Source organism: Calypte anna, chromosome 6, assembly GCF_003957555.1.
Source record: "Calypte anna isolate BGI_N300 chromosome 6, bCalAnn1_v1.p, whole genome shotgun sequence".
Classification (NCBI taxonomy): Eukaryota; Metazoa; Chordata; class Aves; order Apodiformes; family Trochilidae; genus Calypte; species Calypte anna.
In genome coordinates this window covers 10,467,306-10,489,437 of record NC_044252.1, presented here as the reverse complement: position 1 = coordinate 10,489,437, position 22,132 = coordinate 10,467,306, and the positions used below count along the sequence as shown (strand labels likewise).

The following is a 22,132-nucleotide window of genomic DNA, read 5'->3' as shown; positions in this document are numbered from 1 at the left end:
TTTTCTCATTTGACTGGAAAGCTTTCACTGTTACACACACTTGTTTACAGCCACACAAACTTAAACTAGCGACTTGCTGATTCCACATGGGCTTGTTGAATTCCTATAGCCCGAATTAGAAAATGTTATTGACATTTAAATAACCCTTTGGGATGCTACTACAGCTCTCCAGAGCCAAATCCTCACAATAAAGTCATTTACTCATTTCAAATTTACAGGCATTTACCCTAAGACAACAAGCAGCCTTGGCTGAAAACCACAGTGTGGTTTCAAGGTACTGTAATTAAGGGCAGACTGGGATGCCTACTCCTCTACTCTTTAACCATTCCCCTTCCTCTAACATGCCAGCAGTCAGGCAGCTGGTTTCTGTATGTTCAGGTTTCCAGCAGGTTTCCCTGGCTGTGGACCAGGTTTCAGTGCCCAGCCAGCACAGGCTGAGCCTGAACCAGGCCTGTGAGGGCAGGGTGGATTTGAGGGAAGTGTCTGGGAATCCAGAAGATACCCCTGGTAAAACAAAGGGTATCAGTAAACCAGCACTTCCTCCTGTGAGGACATGACAGCTCTCTCTACCTCCATGGAAAAGTAGCAAATTTAGGAAACTGAAATACAGCTACAGAGAAGGAATTTTTATCTATTATTTATTTATTTTTAAATATGAAACGTCATTATATGAAATATAAAAATACCCCACAAACCACAACCTGAATCTAGCCAAGACCAAGACAGATGTTCCTTGCTGTGCTGTTTTCAGAGGATAGGGCCACAAACCTCCCATCCAGAGCAAGTCCCTGCTCCCAATCTGGTCCCCACTCCCAAGGGCACCTGCTGAGCTGAGGCCACCCTAACATTCTTGAAAGCAGTGGGGTGCACAGTGGAAGTCACAGGGTGTGTTTCCGAAGCAGGCCTGCTAGCATTGCTGCTGTTAGCCCATTAGGTCAGTTGTGTTTTGCTACAAAAGCACAGTAGTCCCCTGCAGAGATGACTCAAATGTGTAATGTTAAGCTAGTTAAACTGTGCTGCCAGCTCCACAGATGATGAGCTGCCTTTTTGTACTCAGACACTCTCAAGCTCAGGTAATGGAGGAAAGGACAATTTTATTTCTAAAACTCCTATCTCAAGTACTTGTACAAAATTGACTGCAGAAAAATATACCCAGTGCACCATCAGCTAGCACCTTGATTAGAGTGAATATAATAAGTCCATAGGGAGTCAGTTTCAAGAAATTTGGAATACCCAAGAGATGTTCCACCCTTCAGCTCTGAACCCCCCTCTATCAGTGTTATAGCCAGCCAGACAGATCATGTGTGTATGAGGTGCAGCTCTGCTTGGTGTCAGTGGGGCTTCAGCAATTCACACGAGCAATCTGTCCATCATATGAAACCACGTGGTTTATAGGAACCACAGGAATCAGCAGGATTTTTTGCGTGTAAGGCTCATTGACGTCAGTCTGAGTTGGACAATCTATCCTCGGAGTCTGGGATAATCAGCCATACAGGGATCAAAGGCGCAAAGCACATATGAAGCACTACAGCAAGAACATCTGGAAAGGAACCAGAAACATTTGAGTATCATCTGTCAACATCTTCATGAAGACCAAGCATTAACTATGTTTCCATGTTGCCCTGCACTGGATTTTGTTGCCACTCACACAAGGCTCTCATTGAGAGAAGTTGAGTGACTTTACTGTCTGTGTCTGTGTAAATGCCAGAAATCAGACCCCCCCAGTTTACCCCACTCTTGAAAAGCCTTTCAACATTAACCAACAAAGTCAACTAATAGTAGTAGTCCTTTGGTGAAGTTAGCGAGGAGGTATGTTAGTTTTTGTTTGTGTAAGTCTTTCACTGAGTCCTTCTCCATAGTGGAAGAACATTAAGCTCACCAAGTGAGTTCAAAGGTAGAACTGAGACATGGGTGGGATGTGAAACCTTGATTCTTCCTTCTCCTGTGTGCAGCATGATTTAGTGTCATCAGCAGGCACTGGGTATCTTCAAATAACAGAGGAAGACATTGTAAAGCCTGCCTAAAACCTGTGTCTGATATGTCTGTGACATTTTGCAGTAAGGAGGTAGCGCACTTAGAGCTACCTGTTTCTCAAATTCATGTGAAGTAACTTGTCCCACTGCACAACAGATTACAATATTTTGTTCTTTCATAGTAGTGATTAGACCAATTATAGCTTAGCTGTAATGGAAAGATACAATACAATTGCTCCTACTTCTCAGTCAAATTTCCCAGTACCTGTCTCTCTCTCTCTGTCACAATTTAACTTTAAAATTGAGATGGGGTTTTAAAACAAAAATATCTAGAATCCTACTGAAACTGAACATGAGCTTTCTTTCAACTAAATCTCACCTGTCAACCTGTACTGGTTACACATTAAGAGCTAGAAAGGACCGGTAACAAAATCAGCATTAAAAACTACTAAATATTATATATTTACTACTTTCTGTGAACACTTCCCTGAACACTCATAAAGGAAAATAGGTTTATGCCTACTATTCCTTAGCAAGTATGATAAATGCCCCTTTTTACTTCTTCAGGCACACTCCTGTCCAGCATGGGCTCTGCAGTGACTGGACAACTGGTGAACCCGGAACAGCACCAAGGGCAGTGAAACAAAAACAGAGGAAATGAGAGAGCCTTAAACAGGTGAGGTGTGAAGTGTTGTATGCAGAAGAGGGGCCTGGGAGACAGAGGCATATGACAGTGTTTGGGACTCGAGGAGGTAATAAGTGCACGTGCCATAGGAACATGTGTCCTGAAACCTGTAAGTAATGATATCTGCAGGTGAAAATGGAAGTGAGAAGGATTTAGCCTTTCTATGTATTCTCTGGCTTGTTGCTTTGGAATGTGAGTATGCTTCTGTAGCATCTCCTTTATATTGCCCTGTCTTGCTGCTGCTTCAGTTGTCAATGGGTTTTTTTCTCTGCAAGGTCCTTGCACGCTACAGACCACATGTGAGAGTTGCTTGCCTAAATGCAGGAATAAACTGCCATGAGATGAAATATTCCTATGTAATGAGATTAGTGACATGAACACAGCATGGGATACAGCTTTCAAAAATAATTACATCTGACACCCCCATCAGCAAGAAGAGGTAGGGGCTGCAAGCTCTGAGCTTGGGAACAGCATATGAAAGATTGGCTTCTCCTGGGAAGGGAGGCACAAGGGAGGATATTTTTAGTACTTTGGAAAAAAGAAAAAAAAAAAAAAAAAAAAAAAGAAAAAAAAAGAAAAAAAAAAAAAACCTGCTAGAATTTAAGTGCTCTTTGGTTTCATACCCTCGTTATTGAGGAGACTGTAGGTAAAGAAAGGCAAAAAAGGGAGTGGAAGTGGTACTGAGGATGGGGCCTCGAGAAGTGGGACACGGCAGTGGAAGCAAGAGGTCGGTTCTTCGAGCAGGGGGGGAGCGGCAAGGCCGGGCCGGAGTGGGGTGGGGGTTGGGGGGCGGGACGGGTGTCCCCCCGCCGCCCTCTCTGTCCCATCACCGACTGCGCCCGCCGGTACAATAACAACCCACCGACGGCGGAGCAGGCGGTTCCAGCTTTAGCGACGGTATATATAGATCAGACATTTTCCAAAAAAAGCAGCGACGCGCTCGGTCTTCTCGGCGTCTCTTTCCATCCGTAACTCAGGGAAAAAAAAAAAAAAAAAAGACAATTTTTTTATTTAAGAAAGGAGCAGCCGGATTCCGCTTCTGTGGCTGGACTGTTGTTTTTTTTTTTTTTTTTTTTGCGGTTACGGGATGCTGAGAAAGTGAGCGAGGTCCGGAGGGGCGGCCCCGGGACCTCCTCTGTTTTTCCGAGCTTTTTAAAATTTCCGGAACCAGGCCTAAAAAGGGCAAGCGGGGCGGGGCCGGATCCTCGCCTTTTTAGGACAAGGGCTCCGCCACCGGAATACCCCCCTGGGCGGTGGCGGGGCGCGGCTGGGGCTGCGCGGGGCCGGGGCGGGTCGGGGCCGCCCCCGCGGGGTGCGGAACGGGGGAAGGGGGGGGGGGCTCAGGGAAGGGGGGATGAGGGCGGGCGCGGGGCGGTGGGTCCCGCACGCGGGCACCCACGTGACTGCCGGGCCCCGTTCCTCAGTCCTTATATGGGCAGTGACGTCCCGGGCATTCAGGGGGCCCCCATAAATACTTCCCGCCAGACGTGTCCTCCAGCGCGAGCTGCGGCGGGAGCGCGGCTCTCCCGGGGCACCGGCACCGCCGCGACGGGGCGGCCGCCCGCCCCCTCAGCACATGCCTCCTCGCGCCCCGCGCCCGCTCCCCGCCGTCCCCCCGCGCCGGTAGTGGGAGGCCGGGGAAATCGCCCCCTCCCTCCTCGCTGCCCCCACCTCCCCGCCCCGAGCGCCCACCGCCGGCCGGGAGCGCCGCTCCCCCCGGCCGCCCCGCTGCCCCCATGATGACCGCCAAGGCGGTGGACAAGATCCCGGTGACCCTCGGAGGGTTCGTGCACCAGCTCCCCGAGGGCATTTACCCTGCGGATGACATCTCCGCCGCGCTGCCAACTTCGGTCGCGATCTTCCCCAATGCCGACCTGGCAGGGCCGTTTGACCAGATGAGCGGAGTGGCAGGAGGTAAGCGGAGCCCGCGCGGCCGCGCAGGGGCGGGCCGGGCCGCCTGCGGAGGGCGGCGGAGACCCGGGGCGGCGGATGGCAGGGCGAGCGGGAAGCGGATAGCGACGGGGGCCGCGGCCCCTCCGGGGCCCTCTCGCCGCCCGCCGGGATCTCCCGCAGCCCTCACGGCAGCCCTGCCTCCGCGCTCGGCTTGGGGGCAAAGTTGGGGCCGGCTCGGAGCGCAACATGTGCGCACCGGAGCTCCGTGCCGGGCTGGGCCGGGCGGCGTCCGGGACCGGGAGCGGTGCCGGGCCGCCCGGTGGGCGCAGTGCGGAGAGCTGACCGGCTCCTTGCCCCCCCAGACGGCATGATCAACGTGGAGATGGGCGACAAGCGGGCGCTAGACCTTCCCTACGGCGGCGGCTTCGCGCCCAGCGCCCCGACCTCCCGCAACCAGACCTTCACCTACATGGGCAAATTCTCCATCGACCCGCAGTACCCCGGCGCCGGCTGCTACCCCGAGGGCATCATCAACATCGTGAGCGCGGGGATCCTGCAGGGGGTCAGCACGCCCTCCTCCGCCGCCTCCGCCGCCCCCTCCGCCGCCTCCTCCGCCTCCTCCTCGGTCACCGCCGCCTCCGCCGCCTCCCCCAACCCGCTGGCCGGGGCCCTCGGCTGCACTATGGCACAAGGCCAGCCGGCCGACCTGGAGCACCTCTACTCGCCGCCGCCGCCGCCCTACTCGGGCTGCGGCGACCTGTACCCACAGGACCCCTCCTCAGCTTTCCTGCCCGCCGCCAGCGGCGGGGCGCTGCCGTTCCCCCCGCCGCCCTCCTACCCCTCCCCGAAGGCGGCGGCGGCCGACGGCGGGCTCTTCACCATGATCCCCGAATACGGCGGCTTCTTCCCGCCGCCCCAGTGCCAGCGGGAGCTGCACACCGGCCCCGACCGCAAGCCCTTCCCCTGCCCCCTCGACTCGCTTCGCGTCCCGCCGCCCCTCACGCCGCTCTCCACCATCCGCAACTTCACCATGGGGGCACCCCCGGCGGGCACCGCCCCCGGCACCGCTCCCGGCGGCGGCGGGGGTGGCGGGGGCGAGGGCGCGGGAGCCCGGCTGCCCGCCGGCGCCTACAGCCCGCACCACCTGCCGCTGCGGCCCATCCTGCGGCCCCGCAAATACCCCAACCGGCCCAGCAAGACGCCAGTCCACGAGAGGCCCTACCCTTGCCCCGCTGAGGGCTGCGACCGCCGCTTCTCCCGCTCCGACGAGCTCACCCGGCACATTCGCATCCACACGGGCCACAAGCCCTTCCAGTGCCGCATCTGCATGCGGAACTTCAGCCGCAGCGACCACCTCACCACCCACATCCGCACGCACACCGGCGAGAAGCCCTTCGCCTGCGACTTCTGCGGCAGGAAGTTCGCCCGCTCCGACGAGAGGAAGCGGCACACCAAGATCCACCTGCGCCAGAAGGAGCGGAAAGGAGCTGCTGCTGCCGCCGCCGCCGGCGGGTGCCCTCAGCCCGGCGGCGGGAGCGGCGCCGCTGCCCTGGCCCCCTGCGCAGCGCGGACGCGGACGCCCTGAAGGCGCGCAGGAGCCAGAGCGGAGCCGCGGGGCCGCCTAGCGCGGCGGGACGCGGAGCCCGGCGGAAAGCAATGAGCACCTGCGGGGCCCCCAGGGCCGGGGCAGGCTGGGCCGGGCCGGCGGGTGTACATAGGGGCTGCGGCAGGAGGATGGATGGTTGGTTGGATGGATGCATGCAGTACCGTCGTGGTGAGGTGTCCTTGGTGCCTTGTGTGGTGTAGAGCCCGGTCCCCTGTCTGCATGTGGGGGGTGCCTTACCGATCCGCTCCGACGACAGCGGCGACACCGAGACCCGAAAGTTTTCCCTCCCTGGTTTTAGAATGGCTGTACATATCTGCCTATTAATATTGGGATTTTTTTTTCTTAGAGACTATATTTTTGTACTCACTGGTTTGGGGTTTTGGTTTTCTTTTGGTTTTTGTTTGGTTGGTTGATTTCTTGTTTTTGTTGGGTTTTTTGTTTGTTTGGTTTTTGGTTTTTATTTTCGTGACTTAAAAGTGTTACGTTTGTAGTAGAACTTGGGACGGGATGTAAATACTCTGGCTAGAACCGTTGCCCGTTGTCCGCCGGGAGCCGGCGTGCAGCAGGTAACACGAATAATGCACAACCACTAACGGGAGCTGGAAGGAGAGCGCGTTTCTTTCTGGCCACTGTAAATAAACTTTTCGACAATAGGGTCGGTGCTTACAAGGTTTATAAAAGACGACAAATAAATCTCTTAATTATGTTAAATTGACACCTTTATTTCCGTAGGTTGCCTGGCCCGGCCTGGGGGAGGGAGTGCCTCCCTCCCGTTCCCGGACCGCGCCGGCCGCCGGCTGCGGGGGGCTTCGAGGCTGCCTGGCCCGGTCTCCGCTGTGCGCAGCGCACCGCCTCGGCGCGGAAAACCAGCGGTCCCGGTCCCAGCGTAACAAACACTAGCTCTCGGGCGGGGATTTCCCTCGGAGTCGAGAGACAGGCTTAATATTAACCGGGGAGCAGGGTGGGTTTTTTTGACTCACTTTCTGTTTTGTTCCGCGGTTACGATCCGCCGCAGGCAACCTCTACGAGTGGGCACCTCCGGAACAGCAGGTACCGCCGCCCCGACGGCCGAGGAAAGCAGTTGTAGGAGGCGCGGGGCTGGGTGGGAGGCACCGGCCCCCTCTCGGGAGCTCCGCGGGGCCGGGGGCGGCGGCAGCCCTCACCCCCACCGTGCAGCCGGGCTTTTTCTGCTGAACCCATCCGGCCGCAACATCGCACTGCGTTTTTTTTTTTTAATTTTAATTTTTTTTGCTCTCTTTTTTTTTTTTTTTTTTTTTTTTTTTTTCTTTTTTTTTTTTTTTTTTTTCTTTTTTTTTCCCCATTTCTTGTATTCTTGTTATTGTTTTTTAAGACGTTATGCTGGCTTGGCCCACCATCGGGTGCTGCCGTCATTGCCGGGCCGTACCAGCCCCGTGGGCTCACCCCGCTGTCACAGATATCCCTGGTACGCTACAGCCCGCACCGCCAGCACCACAGCCCAGCACAGCGGAGAGCAAAGCCCTTGCCCCGTCGCTCCCAGCCTCTGTTTGCCCCGCTGCTGCATTTCGCTGTGCTGTCTCGCTAGCACCTGCCTTCTCTGCCTGAAGCGTCCTGCTCCTTGTTCTTCTGGAACTGGCACTGGCTTTTGAAGCTGCTGCTCTCGCTCTTTGCTTGGGAAGGGCAGTCATCGATAGCTGAAGCAAAGTTCCCGGGTTTGAATCAGACATGAAGTAGGCTTCCAAAGCCAGGTATGGACCAGTCTGCATGGGAGGGAGAAGCCAAGGGGAGAGGCCAGGTCCACCTTAGCAGCACAAGTAAGCCTTTGCCTCCCCTGCAGTGTCTGTCGGTGGGCTGCAGCATTGCCACTTGTGTGCCCCTGACCCCAAAAAGAGCCTCAGGGCCTGCTGGCAGAGAGGTATCAGAGATGGAACCCCATGGGAACCACGGCCTCCTTGGGCAGCGTCAGTGGGCTGTGGTACAGGAAGGTGGATGGGATCCCCTGCTCTCAGCTTGCTGGGTTCCTGGAGGTACTGCCACGGCCTCAGAAAACTGCAGCTTTGATGCAGCCAGTGTAGGGAGCAAAGCTGGCATCTCAGCTGCCCAAGCACACAATCCGAGGTGCTGCTTGCACTCTCCAAATTACTCTCTGCATCCATGCTACAAGAGTAAAACCCCAGATTAAAGCAAAACAAGGTAACACAGAAATGGAAAACAAATTGTATTATGAAAACTGCCGATGCCTAGCACATAGCTGCAAGGAAACCTTCCATCATGTAACAGTGAGCAGTTTTACACCCGTGCCTTTGACTTACAGTAAGAGCCAGCTTCAAGAGTGGTACTACCACATGTGCCTGGATTTGTCTATGGGGCACTGGTGGAAGGTTTGGGCTCAGAACCCAGTCTTAAGCATCACCAGTAGCACCATATGGACTTAATCAAAAAACCACTTGTGCTCTGTACCATACTTGGTTCAAGACAGTTGTACTTGTGAAGGAAAGTAATGACTAGTCAGTGGTGAGATACCTTGTATTTATTCTGTAATTCAGCAATAACAGTAATTTTGCTGTTGTGAAAACACAATAACCAGACTGCAGAGAGAAGGAACAGCATTACAGACTTAAACCTTCTGCTTACAGGTATCTAGAACATATGAAGTTTGTTACTGAGTAAGCAAGAAATTACACAAAGAGGCTTTTCTTCAATGCATCTCAGGTTTTCTTTGCTACTTTTCCCAGCTTTAATGTTCTGATGCTATGTTTATTAGAAAGGTTTTGCCACAACTGTTAACAACACTCTGCAGTGTAAGGAGGCATGCTGTCCTCTATGAAAAGATGCATTAAAGCCCTATCCCATTAAACATCCTGACTAGGTTTCACATGTGGAGAAAAATAATCCATAACCAAACAGAAAGACCTAAGGGGAGGACAGAACAGATGAGATTAAAAAATGCTCTCTGTTACAGTTTGTTTTTCCAGTACAGCTGCTTGCATGCACCACGCTATCTTTGTGGACTTCTGAAAAAACATGATGGTCTTCATTAGCATCGGAGAGAGCTGGAAACAGCCTGTAACATAGGGAAGCATTGTGTTATAATGACTAGGTTCGACAGAGAATTGTTGCACATTAACTAATGCTAAGCTGCAGGGGAATTCCAGGAAAAACAGGTAAGCCAGCTACAGAAATATCAGACACTTTAAAGTGCTGCGAGAATAAATGGAGATCGCTTGAAATAATATCCACTATTTTTTCCTTGCAAAAGAATTAATCTTTTGTGCATGCATAACACTGACTATGTTTTACATTCATTCTTTCACAGGCCAAAAAAAAAACCAAAAAACAAACAAACAAACAAACAAAAAAACAAACCAACAAAAAACCCAATGCTGTGTCAGGATCATTTAAAAATTTAAAACTTTACACATACAAGCCATGGTACAGGAAAAACAAGTCTGCTTTTATAAATACATAACAAAAAATTAAAGCCAGTTGTGGAATGATTTCTGGAGTGGCTTGGTACATCACTTCAAAGGTTGGTAAGTCGTGTTTTCTTATTCAAATTTCCACATCTTGACCAAGAGGGCCAAGCCACCCCAGCCTGGGTTTGTGGTACAAAGTGTGCATTAGGACAAACAGGCACAAGACCAATCCTTGCAGTTCAGAGTATTTCAACTACAGAAAGTTTCTCCCTTCTTAGAAAGACTGCATCCCCTGCTGTAGACAAACTGCATCTCCAGAGTGCTTTCATCATAGCAAGGCGAAATTCGTGGTGTCTCTTTTATGCTACGTGTTTTTAAAAGTGTTATGAAAAAGTAGTCTTTATAAATAGTACAAAGAGGGAAACCACAAGGCTTCAGAAGCCCAAAGCGTTTACTTGTCTGCATGAAAACACAGACCACGCTTGAAAGAAAAGACATCAGGTCAAACCTTATCTGTACATAGGTTATGTGTGCTGCTGTATATAGGGTTTGCAAATACATCGTGTTTCTAGAGTAGTTTCCACAACACAACAGTGGATAGTTGGTTTTTCCTTTTAAGATGCTCAGTTTCTGCTACCATCTGCCACTGCTGCACAAGAGGTTCCCAGTGCGGTTAGTTAGCAGCTGATCAGTCTCCTTCTCCTACTTGAAGGAAAGATGCATAGACTCTGTAGATCTGAGTTGCAATATCAAGATCTTACATTCAACAATTTAAGGAACCATTAAGTAATTCTAAACCTGATAGTGTCCCTTCGGAGCAGGGATTCCTTTAACAGCCCTGGGGATCGCTGGCATTTACTGGACAAGCACATCCTGCCTCAGGTGTTATTCTGGGTTTGGGTTTTTGCTAGCAGGTTCTTGCTGAGACTTGCTCTGGAGATGAAGTCCCAAAAAGCTGCAGACAGAGCAGCTCCCTACCCAGGCTGGGTGGGCACGCTCCATTTGCCCAACCAGTGCCAGCTGGCTCTGGTGGTGGAAAAAGGCTGGGTGTCCCGTGACAATTCTTATTGCATTCGCTCTCCCTGATGGAGCCCGATCCCCCTCGGCTGACACACAGCAGACACACTATTTACACAGGATGCTGCATTATTTTCCCCCAGCCATTCAGTTGAGTAAAAGTTTAACCGTGCTACTCCTCCACGTCAGCCCACAGGAGATAAGCACAGAAGCGCTTTACTGCCCCCGACACACAGCCGGGCAGGCCTGTGAAAGAGACCGGCTAGGCATCGCAGCGTTCCCGGGGAGTCCCAGCCAGCACCCCCCGTCCCGCCGCCCGGACACGGGACAACGGGCAAGGCGGAGCCGTGGTCCAGTCGGCACTGCCCGCCGGGGCTTGGAGCGGGAGAAGGCGGCCGGGCTGGCGGAAGGCTCCCGCCAACCGTCCCATCGGTCCCACGGGCCGCCGCTGGGCCCGGGCCGCCTCAGAGGCAGACGCGGGGCCCGGGATAGGGTTCACCCCCGCACCAGAAGTCGGCGGCCTGCGGGGTCTCCATCAACCAGACCTCCCGCGGCAGCCCGGGCGGCTCGGCGCCAGCCGGCGGCCCCTCCAGCAGGCGGTAGTAGTGGCAGTCCCGGCCGTGCTGGGGGTCGTAGGGCGGCGCCAGGATGTCGAGGAAGGCGGCGGGCCCGTCCACGGCGTCGATCTGGTGGAGGTTGTCGGTGTGCGGCGAGAGGAGGCAGGGCGGGGAGGCCGGCGTGTAGTGCTGGCGGGAGCGGTACAGGGCGCGGTGGCAGGGCCCGCCGGCGGCGGCGGGCGGCGGGGCGGCGGTGGTGGGGGGCAGCGTGTCCAGGCAGGCGATACGCAGCGTGCCGTAGAGCACCTTCAGCATGCCGTTCATGCCCGGGTGGTCGTGCAGCGGGATGCAGGCGCCGCTCCGCAGCAGGAACACGCCCATGCTGAAGCTCTCCGTCTCGCAGATGTGCATATAGCTGACGGGCGGCACCACGCCGGCCCACGGCAACCCCCCGCCCGCCGCCACCGCCGACGGCCCCCGCGGCGCCAAGTGCAAGTCCTCGGCGCGCACCTCGTCCAACAGCTGCTGCAGCCGGTGCAGGTTCTCCCCGAAGGCCGGGCCCGCCGGGCTGCGGAATGTGATCCGCGCCTGCCGCGCCACCCGCTGGATCAGGGAGGCCATGTTGTCCCGGGGCATGGCGGCACCCGGCCCGGCCCGGCCGCGGCAGGCGGGACCCTCGCCGCTTCCGCCTCCTGCTCCCGCCCCGCCGCGCAGGCGCGTCCGCCCCGCCGTGCACCACGGGGCTCGTAGTCCTGCCCGCACCCGCCGCAGTTGCCCCGTGCCCCGCAGTCGCACCGTACCCTCATCCCGCTCCTCGGGCCCCCGCGAGAGCGCGGAGATGCCGGGGTTGGTGCTGGCGGGCGGGCGGCACAGGGCTGGGGGCGGCGGTGAAGGAGGGAGGACGGAAGAGAGAGGAGGAAGGAAGAAGGAAGGAAGAGGGAGGAGGACTACGGCTCCCATCGGGGCCGGCGGAGGTGAGTGGCCGGCGGGGGCTGCGTCCCGCGGGTTTGGTGTGCGAGGAGCGGCGGGTCCGGAGGGTTCCCGTGGGTGTGGGGCTGGACCGCCCGCGGCCGCCATTTTAGCGCTGCGGGGCTTGAGGTGCGGTGGGAGGTGCGGAGAGGGCCGCGCCCCGGGCAGCGCCCACCCTGCCTGCGGGCCCCGGGCTCCGGGCAGCGGGAGGGCTCCTCTCCCGGCGGGCAGGCGGTCTCGCAAACACCGGCCTTGCTGGTGACTGGGAGGCTGCGGTGATAAAGGGAGCTCCCTGCGCTTGTGTTTCGTGCCGGGTAGCTGCGGGAGGGTGAGGAGAAGGCGCAGGGGAAGAGCTTTGTGCGTGGCCGTGTAAAACTGAGCACGGTAGAGCATGGACGGTGTCACGGACGTAAAACGGGGTACGTAAACAGTGTCTTTTTGGTCACCTATTGCTCGTTACATCTAAGCCACTGGCAAATTTATCAGATTCCAACTAATTTTTTGGCTGCTGCTCTCCCGTCGGAATCGTGGATTGAAGTCTTTCTGTACGGCACGTGCTGTCCTTGATGTCACTCTTGAGTGTGATTGTATCTGAATTCATTATCTTTAACCACAGATTAACATCGGATGAGCACATGGAGTTCCAGACGCTGATCCTTGGAGAATCCACGTGTGACAGAGAGGATGGAGATAATCTTTTGGCTCAGTTCCAGCCTGGTGGAGCCTGCGCATGGTTGTTTCAGGCTGATGTACAGAAAGGGTATACAACATTTATTCTGCCAGGGCATTACATGCATAATGTCATTTATGTACGTGTGGCAATGATCCTATTACCCTCTTTCCAACATGCATGACTGCACGTAGCAGATTATGCCTAGAAAATACTGAAATTTTGAATTCAGAAATTAACCTGTTAGTGCTGGGATCTGTTAAACAAGTTAGGTTCTGATCACAAGAATATACAGGCTCATACCACCTTGAGTTCAGTTATTTAAGCAGATGTTCACCACAGAAGTACCATGGTAGGTCGAGGCCCAGGTTAGAATTCTGAGAAAACCACTGAGTGATAATAATACACAGTCAAATGAGACTGCAGTGGCAGCAGTCCAACCAAGTTAAAAAAAATTATTCAAAAACAAGGAAAACCAATGCATTTTCTTGATTAAAGGCAAACTGGAGTCTTAAGATATGCATTAAGCTTAAGTAAGATACGTATATATATATATAGCCTCAGTATTCTTACATATTGCATGTGAGCCAGAAATATTGTACATGATTCAGAGGTAGATGTTGCAGGCATGTGATGGCTCTGCAGGGGATGAAATACTGATACTGTAAACAAAGTTTGGTGACTTGAATTTCTGCAAACCTATTTTAGTCCTTCCATAAACATGTTTGGTGCACAAATGTAGGTTTCAGTCATGCCATTATTGTCTCTTCTTCAAAGAAGAGGATGATCATTCAAATTGCTGCTTTTGAGTTCCATCTGAATCTACAAAATATTGCTATGTTCAGCTGTTTCTTGTTAATGTTTTAAGTAATTTTTCTCTCCAGTATTTGGAGCACAGAATGAGGAGTGGGTGAGCATTTCTATGCCTGGCAAGAGCAGGTCTGCCAGGCAGGATGGTAAGGATGAGAAGGGAGATGTTTGGAGTTGAGAGGTAGTTTTTGTGGCCCATGAGCCTTTCTCACTGCTGCATTGATTGACAACTGGCATTTTGTCAGAAACCAAGGGATTTGGAAGCTGCCATGTTCAGTGTGCCCTTCTATTCAGTCCCTTTCTGCAGAGATGGTCAGTTAAATTATGCATCTGCAGACTGGAAATTTTTGGCAGTTATCAGTGATAACAGTAAATTATCTCTCTGTTGGTTTAAGCTATCCATTTGTGCACTGCCTCAGCAATTACATCCTGTGATTGCTAGAATGCTTACTTTTGAAGACACTGGTTCTTTTTCTGTGCAACACAAAAATAAGCTGTTTTGTGGAAACAGAAAGGCTTGGTATTGGTAGGACATGGTGCACATGAAGAAACATGCAGTTGTAAGAAAGATCAGCTTGGTAAACCAGGATCCTGAGTTTTCATCTCATCCAGATCCTGACTTGCTGGGTGATAATGCAGTGAGTTACTTGACCCCTAAGTGCTTATCTCGCTGTAAACCATGAGTCACATGTCCTGTGTGCAAGGGTGTTTATTTAGATTTTAGGAACATCTTTATGTGAGCATTCCCAGTGCCATGTTACGTTGGTAGTAAGATTTAAATTTTACATAATCACCTTATGATCCTCAATGTTTTTAGCCACTCTCTTGAGTTCAATTTCTAACAGATACTGACAGAAATATGTCCTTAGAACTTGACATTCCACGTCATGTGCTATATCACACCCACGTTTTTCATTGCAGCAATATTAATTTAAAAAAAAACAACCTCAAAAGAATAAAAAAGATGTCCAGCCAACTGACAGGTAATTTGACACATTTTTTCTTCTGAAAGGCTATATTTTTAGTTAGCCTTTACCATCTTGAGTGCATATGAAGAAAAATCATCAGTGTAGTTACTTGGCTGGGCTTTGAGACCGCTTTGCCTTGGTGATGCAATGACCAAAGTTCAGCCCAATGGTTTTGTGATACAATCAGTGTGAGTGAGGTCAGGCTCGGGTTATGGGTTTGGTCTTCTGTTTGATTTTTTTTTTTCCACACATGCAGAAAGAGAAAGTTCTGAGAAGTGTTTTCACCTATTATCTTCTGTCCAGCCCTGCCACAGTTCTAGGCTCCCCTCCTTTCCATCTGAGGTCTCTGGTGGGACTGACAGTTTTTCAGCTTCAGGCTTCTTTGTTGCTGCTATGTATTGCAATTTCCCCCAGGTTTGTGAAATGTCACTTGTGCATTTTCACCTTCTTCTAGGGGTTGCTTCCCAGATCCTGTTAGTTTGATTTGACAAGTTAGAGCTACCTGTATCCATCAGTTAGAACAACACTCTTGAATGGACAAAAACTGCAGCCACCTGTTCAGAAGGTCAGTTGTTAGCTGTGATGTTGTGTCACCATCCTGGAGTATTTCACAAGGTGTAGAACTCGGTCTGGCAGTACAGAAACCATCCTATGTTACACTGTTGCCAGCAGCTGCAAATGTGTGTTTACACAGGAGCAAAAACCCAACTGTGTCAAAGAACATCTTTTCCTAACTGTTCTGGTTCTGCAAGGGTGTGTATTTTTATTCTTTTTTTAAGCTGCTCCCAATCAAGGAGATAGATATGAATGCTGCCCAAACATGATTCAGATAAGAACAAGACCAAAAAGAGAGAAGATAAACAACCTCTCTGTAATACTTTCTGGTTCTCCAGTAATGGTTTATGTAAAAAAAAAAAAAAAATTGGTTATCAATTATCAGAGAATTCATATATCAGTAGAAACTTGGAGGACTGCTAGGTATAACTGTACTGAAGTCAAAAGGGCAATTAGGTCCATATACATACCAAACTTCAAGCAGATCTATTTAACATTAAAACTCCCACCCACCTTTAGCACTTTACTGACATATATTCTGTGTTCCATTAACCACGTAATTCACCCCTCACTGCACTCTTCGTTTGTTGTAGCCTCTCAGTTACATGTACTATTTCTATATAAAGCACATCATTAATGAGTTTTATTGACAGTTTGCTACTGAACAGCCTAGAACAGGAGCTGAAGTGACTCAGAGAAGGACTCAGTGCAGCATGCAACTCCCTGCATGTGAATTTGCTGAGATAATGAGCTGTGTTCTGAGTTTCGGAGTTTAGCTCCATGGATTTCGTGCTTCCTGCTGATGCAGATCAGAGCTGTGCTGATCTCTGACACCACCCAGGTCAGATTGTGGTGGTGGGTACTGTGGATAGTCATGGCCTTATCCCCTCTGAACTCTCTGACTGTCTAAGACTGATGCTGGGTATGAAGAAGATGTTTACCACTGTGGTTAGAAACTGCTCTCCCTTCCCTTGCTCTCTTCTTGGCATGTAGTTTGCAGGGGGGCTTCTCTGGCCAGAGCTGATGGTGATTGTGGGAAGAGTTATTACTTGACTTTTCTAAGTTTTTCAGTTTTCTTTAAAGTTTTCTAAAGTTAACCTGATTATATAATCTGGGAAAATTATGACCTTTGTGCTTAAAACTTAAAAATATATTCAGGAATATTGCTGAGCTGTCCACAACCCTGAGTGCTCAGGTACAGGCAGGATGGTAATAAAAGACTTTGATAATTACTGAAATGAAAGAAACCCACAGCTCAATTTGCAAGTGTAAATCTGAGTCCACAAAAAGCTGTATTATCACTCTTATTACTGACATAACCTTCAAAATAACATATCAACAGGAATTCATATGGATACTATATTATGAAGAATGTAATCAGAAGAACATGGGAATTTATTGGGTAATTTTATAATGTACAGAACACTGTAATTTGGACCATCACTTTCAGACAGCAGAAAAGACCCAGTTAAAGATGTGGTATGTTTACTCATGATTTCTTCCATGCAAATCTTTATTCCTGGTTGTATTAGAATTGTTTGATATTCATTCTACGTAAGGGCTTTCAAAAGCAGCAAAATGCGTAAGAACAATTAATCATTCTATTGATACAAGTTACTGTTACTCTAAATGCTGATACTACCTGTTGGGGAAGTTGAAATCTGTGTTCCCGGGATAGTTGGTACAGAATGAAAGGCAGACTGGGCTGTGATGCTTTATTAGCATGAGGAGGTTGTCTCCCTCCTGGCAGGTTCTGGCGGGCAATGAAGTGGAGCACCCACAGCCTGTCATGCTGTTGGAGACAGGGAGCCCTCTCCACCATTTTAGAAACCACTAATTTGTGTCTCCTCCTGATTCTATCTCTGACTGCCAGACCCATCAACCCCTCCAGCCTCTTACAGTTACATCAGTGCCAAACTCTACGTGGGTTTTTTTTCTCTGTTACTTTTTCAGAGAACCCCAAGGGTCCTGTTAGGTCACTTAACTGGGAGTACGGAGGGTGGGAGAAAGCTTGCAAGGTCACCTCTGTTTGGAAGCAGCTCCCTTGGCCTTCAGCCTTCCCTATAGCAGATGGCTTTCAAACACCAAGAGCAGGTTTTGTAGATGTGACCCAGGGGAAAGACCCACTCAGCATACAAAGGCTCTGCAGAGTCCTCCTTTCTGGGCAGGGACGAGGAAGGCTGCTGACTGTGTGTCTGTTTTCCCATTATCACTGACTTCGGTGCCATGTTTACTTAGGGCTGCTGTGAGATAGGTGCAGTGTATGAGCATTTGAGGGTAGGGTGTGATTCTGCTCTCTTGGAGGCTGAGAGTTGGAATTGGATAGTTTATTAACTCTCAGGTCTTTTGAGGGTGTGAGGTGTGGGTCTACCACTGCTTCTTCTGTGCTTTGTAGTGATCACACACATACCCACTTTTAGGCAACCTTATTAGCAGCAAGGTCTGAAGTAATCCTGTTTCAGTGGCCTAACGAGTTACTGCCATGCAGTTGCAACCTGCTTGGTGCACACACATAGCCTGCCCTGGCTGCCAAAAAAGCTGTAGAGCAAACTATCTTTAAGCTAAGCCTTTCTTTTTCAGAATCAGAATGGGTGTGGTTGTCATACAGGTGATAAGCAGCAACGCCTGCAGCCATAGAAACTTGATTGCCTGTGGTTATACATGAGGGCTGTAACACATTATTGTAAAAATCTCTGGCAAGAGAGGGGACTTTTTCAATTCCCTAACCCTTTGGGATCAGATTTTTCCTAGTAGAGATTTATACAGATTAATCAATAGTGCTACATTTAGAAAGGAAAGAATGTAATTTTTAAGAAATAGCCAGGGAACAGTTTTTCCATTTAAAATAACATATGTTTTTTCATTGAAAGATCTAGTGTTCAGCAGAAAAAGAGGGGAATGGTAAAATTTGGTGGTGAAGATACTTAGTGAGACACAAACTTCTTTCAGTGATTTCAGGTGTTTGTAGTGATATAGGTTAGTTGGTAAATCTAGTAAAATCCTTCTTTGTCCCACACATAAAAGGTCAGTATTAAACTTGAGGCCTCTGGGAGGAAGGAATTAAGTTTTATGTGAGAGTTTGAATGAGGGAGGTGGACACAGAAGAAAAAGGCCAGGCCCTACAGGACTGTTACCCACACAGCAGTATTGATCTCTATGAGTTGTATCAAGCAGGATTTCACTGCTTCCAAGGGAAAAGTATTAAAATGCAAGAACATCAATTAGAAAATGTTGGCAATTAGTAGAGGAAAATGCTGAGGAAAAGGAAAGAAGAGGTATCAGTGTGAAATGAAATGTCAGTGAAAGAGGTCGGGGTTGTTCTCTCCAGAGAAGCAGAGGGGATTTGGTATATGAACACACAGGGAATGAAGCTAAGAGGGAACAGGGCAGTTTGGTTCCCTGACACATAGTTTTGGAATGAAGAACATATAAAGGCTTTTGGAAAATCAGTGCTGTATATAGGCTAGGCTTTGAGGTGTGTATTGAAATGGTGATCAAACATTTTTAGTTCCTTTAAAAATGAAGTAATGTTAATGGTATGTTTTCTGTAGACAAAGTGAAAAGCCAGAAGTGTGGAAATGACAAATGCTTGCCAGAGCTATGAACATGACCTTTGCTGGTTGTGTTGTAGTACTGAGGGTATTTACATGACCACATGCTCTTTCTCAGTTATCATGATATGCTTGTCAGTAACATACCTCTTCTGCACTATGCTACAGTGTGCATAGGTATATCTTCAGATGATTGAGGAAAAAGCCAGGTGTTGCCAACCTATAAGGGGAAATCAGTTCAGATACTTGGTATTTGGATTTTACTTTTGCATTTCACAGCATGGTACCAAAAATGAGGCAGATTTTTCTTAGAAAATTAGGATACATTACAGCAGAAACTGATAGAGAGACCCAGCTTTTTCCTCACACATGGCTTCCACTGTTCCATTTAGCTTGGTATTTAGACCTTGTAGGATCAGGGCCTAACAAGCCACACATACTTCTTACTGGTGTTGTTTGGTTGGTTGGATGTTTTTTCCTTATGGAAAACAGAACTCTTATGTCTACATATTAAAAAGGATTGGAAATTGAACTTACCAGGATCTAGCATGCGATTACTTTTTTTTAGACAGGATTTTCTTTGCAACTAAATTGGACTGAGTCTTCTTTTCCACCCAAACCAGATGGTAAGTGATTCAGTTCGTTTAGCAGCAGAAAAATGATTTGTTTTATTTTCTCAGTAGCTGGTGTGAATGTACCTTTCTTTATCTTTATTTACATATTATGTAAACACACTTTACCAGCATTTATGTACATGGTTTACATTCCTAGTCCTGCACAGAGCCCTGTATAGGCAAGGCCTTGCACATAGAAGGAGTTAGCATTGCTTATGAAGAGCTGTTTGCATGGAACTGATGGTAGGGTTGTAATCAATTTGTATTGTTATTTATATGCTGAAATTTATATGCTGAAATTTGAATACTTGCACTGTACAAGGATGCCAGCAGAGCTGTAAGTCCACCAAACAGTTTACTGAGCACTTTACTTTTTTTCACCCAATAAAGTCTCCGAATATCCCCTTGACCTCTTCTGCTGTCTTTCTGTGGTGGGCTGTTGTCTTTGTGGCTTTTGAGTTAAAGCTGAAAGCATTTTCCTTATTACAGAGCATTGGGGTGAGGTCTCCCTGGTGTGCGGGGGGCGTGTGGGTTTCATTCCTGTGTGATTTTCAGCTTGTGCTGATGCCACTAAGGGGACATGGGAAGAGATTCCAGTAATAGTGAGAAATATTTGGAGGAATATTAAAAACCCCTCCTTTTATGTGTACCTGATTTCTCAAGTTTATCTGCATCTGTGTTTGTGTATATGCAATGTTAAAACTGAATGCTAAATGCTGTTTCTTGTTTCGTGCTGAATAAACCATACATGTAAACCATATGTATACTCTGTCAGTATGTGGGTATTTGAGGCAGAACAGAAAGGTCTGAAGCTGGTACTATCCTACATTATAGGGAAATAGTATGTTACAGTGTCCAGCCACTGATTCCTTAAGAAAGAAGGTATAAGCTTGGTTGCCCAAGAAGCCTTATAGTGGTCTTTATCAGGCAGCAAAGGAATGCTTTGTAAATTTGATGTGCTTTTTCACAAGCTTTCTCTGAAAATTTAAACAGTCATACTTCTGCTTTACTGGGTTGATACTACTCCACTTCAAAAGTAGTGGCTAGTTTCTGTTTACAGGTCTGGCTGTGCTCCATTGGAATGGGAATACCCAGTTCCCTGGTTCTTGCCTCATCTCCGCACACTTCTTGAGGGGTTTGTAGACAGAGGAGCTGGCCCCTTGCCTTGGTGTCCAGGGGGCTGAGACCTGATTCTTAGCACTTCCCACTTGAAAAATATGACAGTCTTCTGCTTCCATGAATTCTAGTAGGGGAAGAAAACACATGTGAAGTGTGTAGCATCAGAAATACAGTGTCAAGATTTTCTCCTCAATTAAATTGTTTGGCGGAGGGGTGGTAGAAATGGGCCCTTGAACCTAGCACTTCTTTTCTGACAGGGGTTGGCAGTCAAGCTGAGGTGATTCACTGTGCTTTGTATTTGTGTAGTAAATCACTCTTCCCTGTATGCCAGGGGAAGCATTTGGGGGAGTTTGCCTCTTGGGCTGTGTGGTTGTTGATGTGGTCACACCAGGTGGCAGAAAAGCCTGTCTGCCACAGGACAGGGTCCTGCAGGATGCTGCTGCACGGGGTGAGGTGTGAATCCCCTCTGAGCCAGGCTGCCTGCTGGGACAAGTGAGAGCTTGTTCAGCCAGCACTGTCTCCATGGTACTGAGATACCAAGGGCTGTACCTCTGAACCACCTCATCTCAGCTGCTCACAGTAATTTTTTTTATAACTGAAATTGCCTTATTAAACAGGAATAAAAGCACAATGGTTTTGAACTTCTAAATGCCCTATCTGTAGAAGTGCAGAACAGTAACTCCTCACCTCACCCAGTAGGTGTGAATGTGCAGGGGCAGTAGGATTAGGATTTCTGTTCCTTCAGCCTGTTGCCCCATGTGCTCTCACACTCACTGTAGTTACCTCCTGTCTGGCAGCAGTGTGGTTGCTTCCCAGTGCCCCAGTTCCCAGTGTCCCATGGCATCCAGCTGTCTGTCCCTTGCACGGGCAGCATGACAGTGATGGAGACATGTACAGCAAGTGAAGGGAGACCAGGAGGAGTTAAACCAGGTGATCTGTTGGTCAGGGAGAATGAGGAGAGTCTGCCCACAGAGCAGAGAGCCCTGAAAAAACAGGGTTGGAGGGAGAGCACTTATCTGTTACCTTCTGTGAGCTCCAGGGAGTAAATACTCTGGAGAGAACATGGCAGAAAGCTTTGAGGACTAAAATAATTGCTGGAAGTTCTAGATTACTTAGGACATAAGCATGCATTCACAAGCACTTGTAAGTACTGAGGAGCATTTCTTCTGGTTTCAGTTAATAATAGAGGACGTTGTGTACAGTTAGTTTGCTTGATTGGTTCATTTTACTGTGTGTAAATACACTGCAGAAACAATTTTGTCTTTTGTTCAGTGTTGCTCAGCTAGCATGCTTCTTGTAAATCCACTGAATTAAGAGGAATAAGTAACCTGCTCTGGTCTGTCTCTGAAATTAGATCCATTTAAAGTAAAACCCTCCAAGGGATATGATGGGACTGCAGAAGAGTTAGAAGGATGGTAAGCAGAGGAGGGATGGAAGTCTCCAGGCCCTTTGTGCCACAGGCACAGCAACTCACCAGCAATGTGAGTTGCCTCAGTAAAAAAGGATTTCTGCTCTCCCACGTGTGGGACAAGACTCAGGCTCCACTGACCTGAGTGGAAATGATGTGTTTCCACCAGGGCAAATGAGAGCAGAATCTGTCCAACTGTTAATAGCTTTTTGTACTTGGGGCTGAAATAAAGTGGCTGTGTATGCAAATAATTGTGCAAACGTGACTCCTGACTTACAAAAGGAGAATTCAATATTTAATTGTTGGAAATACAAACTGTTTGGCTCATATCTCCTGGTTTGG

The 22,132-nt window shown here is 49.4% G+C and overlaps 2 protein-coding genes and 2 long non-coding RNA genes across 6 annotated transcripts in view; 2 read left to right on the top strand and 2 right to left on the bottom strand.

Annotated features, from left to right (window-relative positions):
* Nucleotides 1-1,086: 1,086 nt before the first annotated feature.
* LOC115598527 lies at nt 1,087-5,110 on the bottom strand. 2 transcript variants are annotated; one of them, XR_003987710.1, is made up of 4 exons: nt 5,021-5,110; nt 3,521-3,630; nt 1,880-1,985; nt 1,087-1,540 (listed from the first exon to the last, which is right to left on the bottom strand). It is a non-coding gene; the product is annotated as an uncharacterized LOC115598527 (long non-coding RNA). The 2 variants fall into 2 exon arrangements; XR_003987711.1 differs by lacking the exon at nt 1,880-1,985.
* EGR2 (early growth response 2) lies at nt 4,161-6,844 on the top strand. Its single transcript, XM_030453268.1, has 2 exons — nt 4,161-4,572; nt 4,914-6,844. The coding sequence occupies exons 1-2, from the start codon at nt 4,395-4,397 to the stop codon at nt 6,134-6,136; spliced, it is 1,401 nt and encodes a 466-aa protein (XP_030309128.1). The 5' UTR covers nt 4,161-4,394; the 3' UTR covers nt 6,137-6,844.
* A 1,807-nt stretch (nt 6,845-8,651) lies between these two features.
* Nucleotides 8,652-11,771, bottom strand: ADO (2-aminoethanethiol dioxygenase). The gene has a single exon (XM_030453525.1). It carries the CDS (start codon nt 11,760-11,762, stop codon nt 11,034-11,036), a length of 729 nt encoding a protein of 242 aa, XP_030309385.1. The 5' UTR covers nt 11,763-11,771; the 3' UTR covers nt 8,652-11,033.
* Nucleotides 11,772-11,926: 155 nt separating this feature from the next.
* LOC115598525 overlaps nt 11,927-22,132 on the top strand; it is a 55,807-nt gene continuing 45,601 nt past the window's right edge. Inside the window, exons 1-3 of one of the 2 annotated variants that reach the window (XR_003987709.1) lie at nt 11,927-12,100; nt 12,712-12,855; nt 19,218-19,648. This is a non-coding gene — a long non-coding RNA (uncharacterized LOC115598525). Of the gene's footprint in view, nt 12,101-12,711; nt 12,856-19,217; nt 19,649-22,132 lie in introns of those variants that run through there. The other variant, XR_003987708.1, reaches the window with a different exon arrangement.

Coding starts and splice junctions, on each gene's coding strand:
- EGR2 (XM_030453268.1), top strand. CDS start 4,395: ATGATGACCGCCAAGGCGGTGGACAAGATCCCGGTGACCCTCGGAGGG. Junction 4,573..4,913: donor GATGAGCGGAGTGGCAGGAG/GTAAGCGGAGCC, acceptor TTGCCCCCCCAG/ACGGCATGATCAACGTGGAG.
- ADO (XM_030453525.1), bottom strand. CDS start 11,762: ATGCCCCGGGACAACATGGCCTCCCTGATCCAGCGGGTGGCGCGGCAG.